General features: G+C 42.9%; 1 protein-coding gene across 2 annotated transcripts in view; it reads right to left on the minus strand.

Annotated features, from left to right (window-relative positions):
• Positions 1-2,298: 2,298 nt before the first annotated feature.
• The window catches only part of acbd4 (acyl-CoA binding domain containing 4), a 48,963-nt gene continuing 37,002 nt past the window's right edge, over positions 2,299-14,259 (minus strand). For both annotated transcript variants that reach the window (XM_034107654.2, XM_034107653.2), the window contains 5 exons: positions 5,657-5,769; positions 5,330-5,534; positions 4,598-4,824; positions 3,881-3,940; positions 2,299-3,256 (listed from right to left, as the gene is read on the minus strand). In XM_034107654.2, the coding sequence (XP_033963545.1) occupies positions 3,128-3,256; positions 3,881-3,940; positions 4,598-4,824; positions 5,330-5,534; positions 5,657-5,769 (734 nt within the window). In that variant the 3' untranslated portion in view covers positions 2,299-3,127. The remainder of the gene's footprint in view (positions 3,257-3,880; positions 3,941-4,597; positions 4,825-5,329; positions 5,535-5,656; positions 5,770-14,259) is intronic.

Here is a 14,259-nt window from a genome sequence, read left to right on the forward strand (position 1 = left end):
TTGCCATGTGTTGAAAAGTGCTATATAAATAAACTTGCCTTGCCTAATAAAGATTTCATGTGACACATAAAATGGATTTGTTGATGGGAATTAATGTGAATAAATTAACTCTAGGTTAACGGTACTCTTGCTATAACTACTCACCGACACTCTATAAACCTTCTCCCTCATGCTAGCCCTGACAACACCGGTAAGCACACCTTCATCTAGGCTGCACTGTTGTACGTGTCCTGACTTGTAGTGGTTCTCTCCTCTATCTCCATTCTTCTTGTCATCTTTGTAAAACGATATCAGACTGGTAATTGACACAGCCATGACTTCTAGTTAAATTCAGTGTGGCTAAAATGAAAAGCTTTGTTAAAATATGCAAGCACGCGGAAGTCAAAGTCAGCTTTATTGTAAACAAATTCTACATGTGTTATACATCCAGAAATATCGTTTCCCACATTGTGACATGTATACATAAAACAAAACAAAAAGGGCCTAGATAAACGTGGTATACATAACACAAAACAAAAAGGGCCTAGATAAACGGGGTATACAGTTTAAAATGTTAATATATTTAAAGTGTTCAAAGTGCAGTTTCAGTGCAAGTCAGTTGAAACGATCTTAAGTTGGCGTGACGTTGAAGTCGTGCGACCCTGCTGCTGTACTGGCTTGTAGTTCGTTTATAGCATAACGTTAGCATTTCGCTTTTGGCGACTAGATTTATGATTCAAAAATTATAAAAGTAGGAGAGACATGTGGAGATTATCCGGCTGAACAAAACGTGATCCTTCTCTTAAATGTGTGTCAACCACAGACCTTATTTCGAGCTATTTTCCAAAATCCTATGGAGAAATTGCTTTGCGTTTTTGACGAAGGAACCGGAAGAAGTTTACATCCGGGTTTTAGGACGCGTCACTGCGGTTCTCTATAGGTGGGCTTTATTTTCGCGGACTTTATGACAAGTTCCGCCTGCTGTGCGAAATGCAAGTGGTGCAGTGACGCGTCCTAAAACCCGGAAGTAAGCCGCGCTCGGGATCCCTCGACAGAAAGCAATGGGATTTCTCCATAGGATTTTGGAAAATAGCTGGAAATAAGGTCTGTGGAAAACGAACCTGTTAGATAAATGCACGTTTTGTTCAGCCAGATAATATACACATGTCGACCCTACTTTTATTATTTTCGAATCATAAATCTAATGGATAGATTTATAATGGATAGATTTATGATTAGCATAAGTTCGTTCATGATGGCTCACTTCAGTGATGACATCGTTGCTAAATTATTAACCGAGTCATTTTCAAGATTGAGTTCCAATGATTAACTGGAGTGGCAAAGGATCAGCTGCATGACCCCGCCATCAAGTGCTTCATCCAAAAGGACAGGAGGATGGACTTTGTGTTTCAGTGATTTATCATCAAAGGTAGGCCTAAGTCATTTTCAATGTGGGCCGCCGTGCCGACTTCATTCATTTGTAATTGTTACTTGGCTGTGGGTGCCCTGTCATGATAGGTGTTTATATAAATGGTGTTGTTCTGTGTGGTAGAGGGTCGCTGTCATTGATGCGTTTTGCACCCCGGGTCGCTGTTTTGATATTCTGCTGAAGTATACGCTGTGGTAACTCTTCTTTTTTTTCGAGGGAAGGGGGGTCAGAGGGCCTAGGTATAAAAGTCACGGTTCGCCACTGATATGTATATGTATGTATATATCAACTCCTGAACAACAACAAAAAGCCTGCGTCTTATCCAGTTTGTACACAACGATGGAGAGACTTAACACGCAGCAGTGGTCCACTGAAGAGACCAGCTACCTGCTGGGAACCTGGTCTTCTGAAGAGGTACAGAGGAAGCTGGAGCACAATCGGCCATTGTTGTTGTTGTCGGTGTCAGCTGTGAGGGGTTTCCGCGCAGTTTGGCTTTATGAAGCAGGCATGCAAACGGTTACGTCATGGCGCAAACGATGATGCAATGACGCAGCACCAGTCGGACTCTGGGCGGTGTGAAAAGAGCCGGAGCTAAACCGAAGAACCGGTTCTGAACCTGAGAAGCTCTAGCACAGAGCTTGAACAGGAGTTGCGTTGGTGTGAATGAGGTATGTAAGAAAGTGGCCGATTTTTTCCAGTTGTGTATTTTCAAATTCTAGTGCACTCGAACTGGTTTATCCAAAATTACCTACCCCACCTTTAAATGAATAAAACGATAGAACCATGTTGGTTGTATCTACTCCATCTAACCAGCAGCTTACTGCCATTTCACTTTGTGATTAAATGTAAAATGTGTAATGACTCCTTAGATAATGACTCCACACAACATAACATTTTAATCAATATATATTTTAATGTCAACTCATGCATAAGTATTATACATTTTGACATGGACATTCATTACAGGGAGGTTTTAAAAACAGTTCTTCCATCATTTGGTGACAATGGTTTCAGCTACATTAGTCATTTCTGTGTTTTATCATTTCAGAGGTTACACATTAATCTGATAATGTTAACAATGATGTTGGAATTACTGAATTAGATACACAATAAGTGTGGCGGCGATAACACTTGTATTCTACATGGAATGAAGGTACAGTAAGCACATGGGAGAGAGGAGAATGGAAGAGGATATTTCTGAGTGTCTGAAAGTCAGATCTGACAGAATAAATCTGCGTGCTCCCCACCAATCATCAGAGATATTGACATTATGAATCCTGTGTGACTGCCTTTAAATGGAAGCAGTCGATCTACAGATGTCCTGATAATCATCAGATACTTTGGCTGTTTTTTTATATTCTGTTAATTCTTGAAAACATTGATCTAAGGTAGCAAAAGGTGACGGTACATCATGTCTGACTAATTTAACAAAATAAATCAAGTCTTTATTCTGTCTCATGATTAGTATCCTGTGTTTCCGCCCCCTGCTGCCCAACAACAGCCAGCTGATTCCTCCTGAATCATTTAAATAAAGATGTATGTGCTGCAGTGAGTGAGAGGACTTTGATCCTGAGGTGAACGACACAACCACGTTAATCTCTCTCCATCGGAGAGAGGCCACACCCTCCTGCCCTCATGGATTCCATCTTGCTGTACAAAGGAAGCCTCCCCACTGATGGTAACTACAGGTGAGTGGTTCAGAGTGTTCCTCAGCATCCTTCATGAAGATATGCGGCCCCTCCTCTGGGCCCTCCTCAGCAGGTAGACCAGCCCCTGAGCCACGAAGGGCCACAGCAGGAAGAGGAGCACGGTCTGCCCCGACACGTCAAACAGCCCCCACCGCTCCTCCTGGGGGGACAGTGGGTACCAAAGGGTATTAAACCTTATGTGTTCTGCTTTTTCTGGTTCTCTCTCTCCTGTAGTGTATTCTAGAGGTGTTGTGCATGTCAATTTAGCAAGGCTAAAATCCCTGTGTTCCCAGTTCCTCTCCCACCCTAACCCTAAAAACAATAGTCTGAGGAAAAGGAGATTAGATTCATAAGCAAAACACCTCTGAACTCTGAGGTTCGACTGGTTCATTTATGAAAAAACAACATCAATGTATTCTCTGAGACTTTGAAGTAATACGTTCACCTGAAATGTCTAAGAAACTGAACATACTTGAGGTGCTCTTAAAGGAGTTGCATATATTTCTACATAGATTCAGTGAAACTAATTGATGGTGTCTGTAGGCCGATGGAGCCACGCTGCCCCAAGTCTAGATTGTTGATGGCACCTTAAAAAGAAGAAGCTCTTGTCTTTCATTGTACAATAAATGACAATAAAGGCTTATTTTCTATTCTGTTATTAATTTGATTAATTGTATTTTGACAACTGTATTTTAAACTCTTTCGTAAAGGGGTATTGACAAAAATAAAATGGCATATACAGTATATCATTTATCTTGTTTTGAATATGCTGCTTCTCTCTTACCTGCCGTTTTGCAGCTGCGGCGGCACACTGTGCGCACGTTCTCCACTCTGACCCCTGAGCCTGCAACACACACAGCCGTGAGCCTCAGGGAACACATTCACATTCATTCAAACACAACATTGGAAATAATCTGTGCTTGAATTTCTGCCAGAATGTCCAACCATGTCCTTCTCCAGAGGACAGCATGACCACGGGCAGAAGGACCTCCAGCTGCTCCAGTCTAAATACTGATATGAGATATTGTGCTAGGTTTATTATTAGTCAAAGCTTAACTTAGAAATCTATTTATCAGCTCAGATCAGCAAAGCTTTTTAAAATGACAAGATGATCATTCTCCATTCGAAAACAAATCATTAATTCAGGGTTCCTACTAATAGGTATCATTATTTAGTTATTTCGCCATTCTTTTGAAGCGTTTATTGCAAACATATTAATGACTAATTATGCCTATTTTTGGTCATTCCACTGTAGTAAACCAGACAGACAAGAGACAGAGAGCTTGGTGTGTGTCTCAGAGAATGATGTGGGTTATGAACCCAGACACAGAGCTGTGTGTTTCCCAGAGTATCTGGAACTTGCAACATGATCAAAGCAGCAGCGTGGTTATCTCTATAGGAGCCCCGTCAGTTCACACATGATGGTGTGAACTGGCGGGGGTCAGACCTGCACAAGTAGCGCAGGGCAGAGATGGGCTCTGCACCATGACACCGATCTTACATGTGTGGCAGCGAGCCGCTCCACCGCCTCCAGCCGCTCCATCACGCTCCTCATGTCCTCCCTCAGCCGGCGCAGCGCCAGCACGATCTGCTGCTGCAGCTGGGCCTCGTGCAGCCTCTCCACCCCCCCCTCAGAGCCGTCCCCGCCGCCTCGGCTGGCGCCGCCGCGGCCGGCACCTCCTCCCCCCCCTTCCACCCCCCTCCTGGGACTGCCCTGGGGAACACCACCTACACAGCAGAACAGAATATATGAAGCTCATCCATCAGTAAAATAACACAGAGAGGAAGGTGGGGGGGGGAGAAAAATAAGTTTCTAGTGATGCAGAGATATTGACTAAATTAAAAGACTTTAAATAAATACTTCAGAAATACTACTTTCACACTCATAATCAAAGAGGATTCTCTGTTCTAACAACTTCCACAATGATCTGATATCCACACCAGTGATAAGTCTAGTGCCTATTTGCCAGACATGCACAGTTACAACCATTTTATACAGCTCAGAAAACATTAAGAGACGACCACTCCACATGTTTCTTAAATCTCAATCTACATGTATGGCAGCCATTCCATTCCATTCAACAGAGAATGCCAACACAGAGAAATGTAGCCAGTAGTTCATTGAGTAAAATGACACACCGGGGACACGTATTCATGTATAAAAGACCTACAAGAGTGCATTGTGCATGATAGGTCCCCTTTAAATATGCTGTAAACCCTGTTGTTTGCTTACGTTCTCTCCAGCTGTGGTGTGGAGCTTCCCTTCCTGTGTCTCTGCTCCTCCGCTGGGGGCCCTTCCCGTCCTCCGCCCCCTCTCCACCCTGCCCCGCCCCCACCTGCCTCACCTCCAGACGGCCTTCCAGCTGAAGGCTCTGAACAGGACACGACTCAGAGGACACGTGGCCATTGGGAAAACCATTGGTCTTCACAACGGTCAACTGTAAACACAAAATGTGAAATATTGTATATGTTCTTATTTTTATATTTACAGATAGTGAAACTTTGAATCACTCTGCAACACTATGAGTTTGCTCTGTTCACTGCCTCAGCTGCTTCATACCTTGATGTTGCTGAGCTGCTCCACAGAGTCAACTGAGTCACAGAAGATCTCGCTCTCTGAGTCGCTGGTCAACACCACACCCTCACACACCACGCCCTCACACACTCCAGAGTCTGCAGGAAAACAATGAGGAGAACACATCTGAAACAAGAGGGGCACGAGCAGCACAGTGAATAAAGGTGGAGCAGTTACTATTCTATATCTCCCTTTTCCACTGAGGCTTTTCATGTTTTACTGTAGCGGCATCGGCACAACGTCGGAGGCTGAACTGCAAATAATATATCAACGTGTGAACTATAATTTATTATTGAACATACTTGTGATTACAACCTATTTTCTATCATTGTGGGAGCAACAAGTATCTCATTCAAAGCTTTTGGTGAATAAGGAATATGCCATAAGTATGCCTGATTAATGTTCTGCAAAGTGGAGTTTTATATAACATGTAATGCGTTCTTCCATTAAACACGCCATAAACAATTCATCTATTATTTATTTTGTTGGCTCTAAATCTTGTTATTGATTAGTCAGACTGGCTTTAGGGCTAGGCTAACATTTTCCATGTAAGACAAGAGAAACCTCATAATATACAATCCTTTATCTACGGCAGTATGTCGCCAAACAATGTCAATTAAACTGCTCTGATTTACAGAGGCATCCTTATAGCCACGTTACTCTGGAGAAAAGTATAAGGGTGGAATAGCAACATGAGCACAGCTCCAACATAGTCCACCGCTGCTGTTGTTCTGAGAAATGTTCACTGGAGTTTCAGCGATTGTCCGGTGCCTTGCTCAAGGGCACCACGGCAGAGCCCAGGAGGTGAACTGGGACCTCTCCAAGAAGCAGTCCACACTCCATACCTTAAGTCTGGTCGGGGACTTGAACCGGAGACCCTACAGCTCACTCCAGAGTGAACTGGAGCCCCTACTGACTGAGCCACTGCCGGACAAGGTCTCTGCATTTGACCCATCCTAGTGTTAGGAGCAGTGGGCTGCCATTATGTACGGCGCCCAGGGAGCAGTGCCTTGAGTCCTTCCGGGACTTGAACTGGTGACCTTCCAGTTGCCAAGTCCCTATGGACTTTGCCACCACCGCCTTACAGAGCTGGACTTCAATTATTCAACTAAACCTGTACGTTATCTAAGTATGTCCACAGTAAGAAAGAACAGTTTGAAAATGGCTCTGTTTCAGCCCTCTGTTTGGATTACAAAGGGTTATTTCCCTTTCTAAAGTGGTCCCTGGAGTGTATAAATCCTAACAGTGGGCAATGCTGACCTGGCCAAGAAGGCAGCAACGTTACACATTCTACACATAACACGGACATATCAAATACAGAGAACACAACCAAGTAAACAAAAGACGAAAAGCAGTCACTACATTGTGCACATTTGGGACAGTAAGAAAGGTGCACTACTTATTACTGCAAAAGCAGCTGGTGGTAAGGGCCTCAGACAACTTCAATTTAAAACAGGCTATTGGGACAAGTGCCATCAGTTTGAGTCATTCCAAGACCACGGACCATAATAAAAAAAGCCTAATTTTTCCAGCCTCAGTCAGCAGGACCTGGAACCGTGTCCAGGCACTGGTTCTGAGGTTGTAAGAGTCACAAACTGGAGCAAATCTGGCACACATATACAGTGGAAGCTTACCTAAAATGGCTTTATACATTAATAAAAAACAATGCTGCATCCTACGCATACTAAGTGAGGACCATCCAGTTCGGCTATACAGTTTGCAGTCCTATAGGGTGCATTTGATATATATCGCTGTGCAGCATGGTAGAGTGGGTCAAGTTTGGCCAAAACAGTGGGACAGGAACATTTATAAATTGTACCCCCGTAGTCAAGCTGGGACAGGAATAAGCCAGAGACCAACCTTTTACGGGAAGACGTTGAAAAACAACATTTAAGTCTGTAAAGGAAGCCAAGAGTGAATTTCAATTTCTTAGTTAGAACTTCAATGTGATGTTTAAAGTTTAGATTTCTATCCAACCAAAAGCCCAGATATTTGTATGTATCGACAAACTCAACAGAGAAGCCATCAAGGGTAGGGTTGGGAACCGAAATTCGGTTCCAGATGAGAACCGATAAGAAAATGCCGGGTACCGGGTACCTATACAAAATACACAATTTCGGTTCTGCTTAATGGTTCTAAACGCGGTAGACCCTGTATTCCACCGGGTCCATCTGCACCGCGGGTCCGTCTGTGCCGCGGGTCCGTCTGCGCCACGGTGACCCGGTAGAATACAGCCAGGGTAAGGGAGGACTGGCCATCTGTGTGTTCTGGAGAATCACAGAACGGCCGGTCGTCAGCGGGCCGTTGACAGCTGACACCGCCCTTAATTTGTTTAAACGGCATCATGTAAATTGCGGCGACAAAGGTCCACAGTTTCCCCGCAGTGAGGCTCCCCCCGCCCTCCCGTAGACAGTTCACGAGCTCAGTCACTTCATAACACCAAAGATGGATCGCAGTAAACTCTCTAAAGTGATGCTCCACTACACTAAAAAATAAAAAGACATGGCACTGTTAATAGCTTGCCACAGGCATAGCTCAGTTAAAATAAAGCACAGCTATTGTGCAAATCATTTGTATTGCATGTATATTTTTTATTTGTAAAAATGTCAGTTAAAGCTTAAACAAATAAATGTACGTATACATATGTATACATACTTATATATATACTAGGGCTGTCAAACGATTAAAATTTTTAATCAGATTAATAACAGTTTAAAAATGAATTAATCATGATTAATCACCATTCGAACTATGTCCAAAATATGCCATTTATTTATGTATATTGTTGTGGGAATGGAAAGATAAATGAAAGCAGGCGTGTATGTATGTTTATTATAAAAATGTTCTGCATGTCAAAATGAAAGACAACCCACACACCTATCAATTATCAAACCGTGGGGTCTTAATTCATTACGTGTTGATTTCTATCAACGGGGGAGTACTTCAGGAAAGTCGACAGAGGGGGGGGGGGGCTAGTGCAGTACTTCGTGACCACAGAGCGTGAACGTTGTGATCAGCTGTTTTAGCGTGATGGGGGGAGTCTCCCTCCGCAGCCGGTTGGCGTAGTTTTGGCACAGTTCCGTTGTACAGACCGACGTTAACAGCAGCCCTGTCTGTGCACACGGAGACCGACTCTGTCGTCCGGTGATCTAACCGCCTTCTGGAAAAGCTTCACAAGTACGTCGGTACGCAAATGCGCTTTGTGACACAAGTGACGGTACGCATTTCAGATTACGCACATAACCTGCGTACCAGTTATGTGCACCCCTGTACCAGAGCCATATTATTACTTGTATATGGCTCTGCCCTGTACTACAGCAAGAGTATTCTCCGTCGGTACTTCCTGCAACAACACCACGCCGTTATCAAAGATGTTCTATTGAGAAGACGATCACTACGTGACAAAAGTGTTCAAAACCGTGGCTACTGAAATCAATCTTACTAACTGCTGTCTGTGCAATTTACTCCGCGCGAGTTGGCAGACTTTATTTTGCTTACTTTAACATTATTTTTCATGGTGGGGCTAAGCCATTTCTTGGTATGGGTGTAGCCTACCCCAGCCATACCCTGGCGCTGCCACTGGTGGCACGTATGGGGCGGGCCATTCTGCACATGCGTTAAATGCGTTAAATATTTTAACGCAATTAATTCAAAAAATTAATTACCGCCGTTAACGCGATAGTTTTGACAGCACTAATATATACATATATATATATACATATATATACACACACATATATATATATATACATACATATATATACATATATATTAGGGCTGTCAGTCGATTAAAATATTTAATCGCGATTAATCGCATGATTGTCCATAGTTAATCGCGATTAATCGCACATTTTTTATCTGTTCTAAATGTACCTTAGAGGAATATTTTTCAAGTTTTTAATACTCTTATCAACATATGAGTGGACAAATATGCTTTATGCTAATGTTTATTATCATTTGAACAATGACAAATATTCTCATGAATATTAAACACAACAACCTCTGAACATTACAAATATTCGCCTCAATTCAACCTGGAACCTCTCTCATACAATACAAATGGTGTGTGCGCGTGCGCGTGTGTGTGTTGGATCGTTGGAGCTATGTGCAACTCAAGGCATATGCTCGAACGGGAGCTGCCTGGACGCTGCGATCATGTTGTTGCAATCATGAGTGTGCTGACTTCTCCTACAATGTCCCACTGTCTGACTTCCTGCATAAAGTCAAGTGCTCGGTGCAGTTGTGTGGATAGAGCGCTCCTCTGTTTTCATTTAAACAGCTCCTTATATCCGTTAGCGCAGCTAGCTAGCACCCGATGCTAACAACAACAATGCACGTACGGTCTCTCTCTTGCTCACTCGCGCCACACAAACACACACCCTCCCGGTCCTCCCGATGGCCAGTCGGTGCCTGCCGGTGAGCGTGGAAGTGTGGTCTGCCACAAGCGGACAGCAGGAGTGGGGCTGTCAGCATCAGCTTGTAGGTGGTATTTTAAACTCGATGCGCTCTGAAACTACGGGGCGGCCGAGGAAAAAAAATACACATGCGTTAATCGAGTTAAAATAATTAGTGGCGTTAATTTCTTTTTGCGTTAACGCGTTATTAACGCGTTAACTTGACAGCCCTAATATATATACATGCATATACATATCATGATCACAAGAACGGTGTGCAAAAATCCCAGAACTACACGGGGGGACCGAGTCAATGACCTGCAGAGAGCTGGGACCAAAGTAACAAAGGCTACCATCAGTAACACACTACGCCGCCAGGGACTCAAATCCTGCAGTGCCAGACGTGTCCCCCTGCTTAAGCCAGTACATGTCCAGGCCAGGGTTTCCGCTAGGATTTTTTCTCGCCGGTCAAATGTCCGGGCAGAATTTATTTTACCGGACTAATTTGAAACTTACCGGTCATATTTCAATAATAATAATAATAGTTGTGTAGCAGAGTTTCCGTTAGCAGGTAATTACCGGACTATGAGCAGATATGCTTCAGTTTAAAACTCAGTTCACAGGGCTCATTTTTATATTGCTTCAGTTTATAATCGTAACAGATCGAAAAATTCAGATTCATTTTTCAATAAATGATTCCACAAACAACAAACAACATAATTATTACATTCAAACAAACTACTTGTAGTAGATAACGTACATTATTCAGAAGTTTACATCAACTTTGAATAATAACACGGGAGAAACGGAGCCTCTCTTTTCCCCTCTCCCTCCCTCTCTCTCCTGACAGCACGTCAGTTTCTCATGCAGCTCCTGCAGCTCGCTAAACAGAGGGCGGGGCTTCAGGTGATCCTGCAGAGCTGCGTGTCTCGGTCAGACTCAGCAGCTGATCTGAGCTCTCTCTCGCGTCCGGTTACACTTCACTCGCGTTTATGTCCATATCGATCAGATCCAGCTCTCCTGATGGCCTTTATAGAGAGCACCGATCAAACTATTAAGAGTGAATATCGGCCGATAATGACCGGCGGCCGATCGATCGGAGCCTCCCTAATTATTACCAGACATTTTGACCGTCAGGTTTTGAATTTACCGGTTTTTTATAAATTTTACCAGCTAAAAAACGGTAATTACCGGCTAACGGAAACCCTGGTCCAGGCCCGTCTGAAGTTTTCTAGAGACCATTTAGATGATCCAGAAGAGGATTGGGAGAATGTCATATGGTCAGATGAAACCACAATAGAACTTTTTGGTAAAAACTCAACTAGACGTGTTTGGAGGAGAAAGAATGCTGAGTTGCATCCAAAGAACACCATACCTGGGGGTGGAAACATCATGCTTTGGGGCTGTGTTTCTGCAAAGGGACCAGGACGACTGATCCGTGTAAAGGAAAGAATGAATGGGGCCATGTATCGTGAGATTTTGAGTGACAACCTCCTTCCATCAGCAAGGGCATTGAAGATGAAACGTGGCTGGGTCTTTCAGAATGACAATGATCCCAAACACACCGCCCGGGCAACGAATGAGTGGCTTCGTAAGAAGCATTTCAAGGTCCTGGAGTGGCCTAGCCAGTCTCCAGATCTCAACCCCATAGAAAATCTTTGGAGGGAGTTGAAAGTCTGTGTTGCCCAGCGACAGCCCCAATACATCACTGCTCTAGAGGAGATCTGCATGGAGGAATGGGCCAAAATACCAGCAACAGTGTGTGAAAACCTTGTGAAGATTTACGGAAAACGTTTGACCTCTGTCATTGCCAACAAAGAGTATGGAAAGTATTGAGATGAACTTTTGTTATTGACTTATTTTCCACCATAATTTGCAAATAAATTCTTTAAAAATCAGACAATGTGATTTTCTGGATTTTCTTTTCTCATTCTGTCTCTCATAGTTGAAGTGTACCTAGGATGAAAATTACAGGCCTCGCTCATCTTTTTAAGTGGGAGAACTTGCACAATTGGTGGCTGACTAAATACTTTTTTGCCCCACTGTATATACATATACATATATATATACATATATATATATATACACATATATACTAGGGCTGTCAGTCGATTAAAATATTTAATCGCATGATTGTCCATAGTTAATCGCGATTAATCGCAAATTAATCGCACATTTTTGATCTGTTCTAAATGTACCTTTGAGGAATATTTTTCAAGTTTTTAATACTCTTATCAACATATGAGTGGACACATATGCTTTATGCTAATGTTTATTATCATTTGAACAATGACAAATATTCTCATGAATATTAAACACAACAACCTCTGAACATTACAAATATTCACCTCAATTCAACCTGGAACCTCTCTCATACAATAATACAATACAAATGGTGTGTGTGTGTGTGTGTGTGTGTGTGTGTGTGTGTGTGTGTGTGTGTGTGTGTGTGTGTGTGTGTGTGTGTGTGTGTGTGTGTGTGTGTGTGTGTGTGTGTGTGTGTGTGTGATGGATCGTTGGAGCTATGTGCAACTCAAGGCTCGAACGGGAGCTGCCTGGACGCTGCAATCATGTTGTGTGCTGACTTTTCGTACAATGTCCCAGTGTCTGGCTACCTGCATAAAGTCAGGTCAAGAGTGATGCCTAAGTTGATTATCAAATTGAATAATTCAATGTATACGACAGTGCCATAGCTAAATGTGTTAGGTGACGTCTAAAGGTGTGTTTTGCTCCGCTCACCGGTCCCTCACAGCGGGGCAGAGCTGCAGGTGCTGATCTCTCTCTCTCACGTCCGGTTATACCCCTGCGAGATGGAGTTCATGACTTTATGAGCTGTTCATGAGCACTCATGAAACATTCATGAACAACTCATTATATGTTCACTTGTCATGTTCATGAACCAAAATTCTTAAAATGCTCATGAACCATTTTAAAGAGCAGTTCATGAAATTTGTATGAACATTGTTCATTCATATAAAGTTCCTGTTTTGCTCATGACAGACTTTTATGAGCAATTTATGAACTTTTCATGATCCAGCCAATCACAACATTATAATTAAAACCCCAAAAAGTTTGCATGAGTATTTCATGAACTTTTCATGACTATGAGCATTTCATGAATTTTGGATGATTGTGGCAAGTTCAGAATATTTTGGAATATTCATGAGCATTTTATGAACTTTTGATGATCAGTGTGATGTTTTTAAAGACCTCTGTGGACCACTATTCATCTACTATTTGAACATTTCTTTCTTTTTTAAAACTTTTAATCTTAAAACAAAACAATAGTGAATTTGAAACTGAACATTATCTGTATTTATTTTGGTGACATTCATATCATTTTATGGTTTATCTGTACTGTTTGAGAAGCAGTACGAGTAAGTAGCGCCAAGGTGGAACCTTTGGCAGGTGAGCGGTGACATCTGGGTTATTTTAGGGGGGACACTTCCGCCCCCTCCTCAGAAGCAATCCAGACGATCAACCGGATCCTGTGTATAATTATTGCTGCTCCACTTTTCTGTTTTCTACAGGTCAGTACATAATGAAAATGATCGATGTTAACTTGTGTGAATTAGATATGATGTTGGAGATGTTTAGGAGAGTGTGTCAGAAGGTTTTGAGCATGTTTGACATAGTAACGGTATTTTAAAAATACTAAACTGTCGGCAACAATAGATGCCATTTTCGCGGGCTTCAGCCGCGCCTGGGTAAATGTGACCTGAGCGAAGGCTCGCAGGCAGGTTAGCTGCTGCGCACGGGTAATATGTTTTGTTTACCTGAGTGCAGTCTTGCAGGCACATTGCCTTGTTTTTTGTTTATTAACATTGACAGTGTATTTTCGTGATCTCCATAATATGTTATATTTGGTAAAGATAGATATATTGATAGAAAGTATTATTTGATAGCGTTATGTGTTTATAGATAACAACCTGTCCTTCACTGCAAACATCGCTGCTACAACCCGCTGCTGCAGATACACGCTTTACAACATCAGGAGGATGCGTCCCCAGCTGACCCAGAAAGCGACGCAGGTTCTGGTCCAGGCTCTCATCATCTCACGCCTAAACTACTGCAACTCCCTCCTGGCTGGTCTACCTGCATGTGCCATCCGACCTCTGCAGCTCATCCAGAATGCAGCGGCTCGTCTGGTCTTCAACCTTCCTAAATTCTCCCACACCACGCCGCTCCTCCGCT

The sequence above is a fragment of the Pseudochaenichthys georgianus genome, chromosome 19, assembly GCF_902827115.2.
Source record: "Pseudochaenichthys georgianus chromosome 19, fPseGeo1.2, whole genome shotgun sequence".
NCBI lineage: Eukaryota > Metazoa > Chordata > Actinopteri > Perciformes > Channichthyidae > Pseudochaenichthys > Pseudochaenichthys georgianus.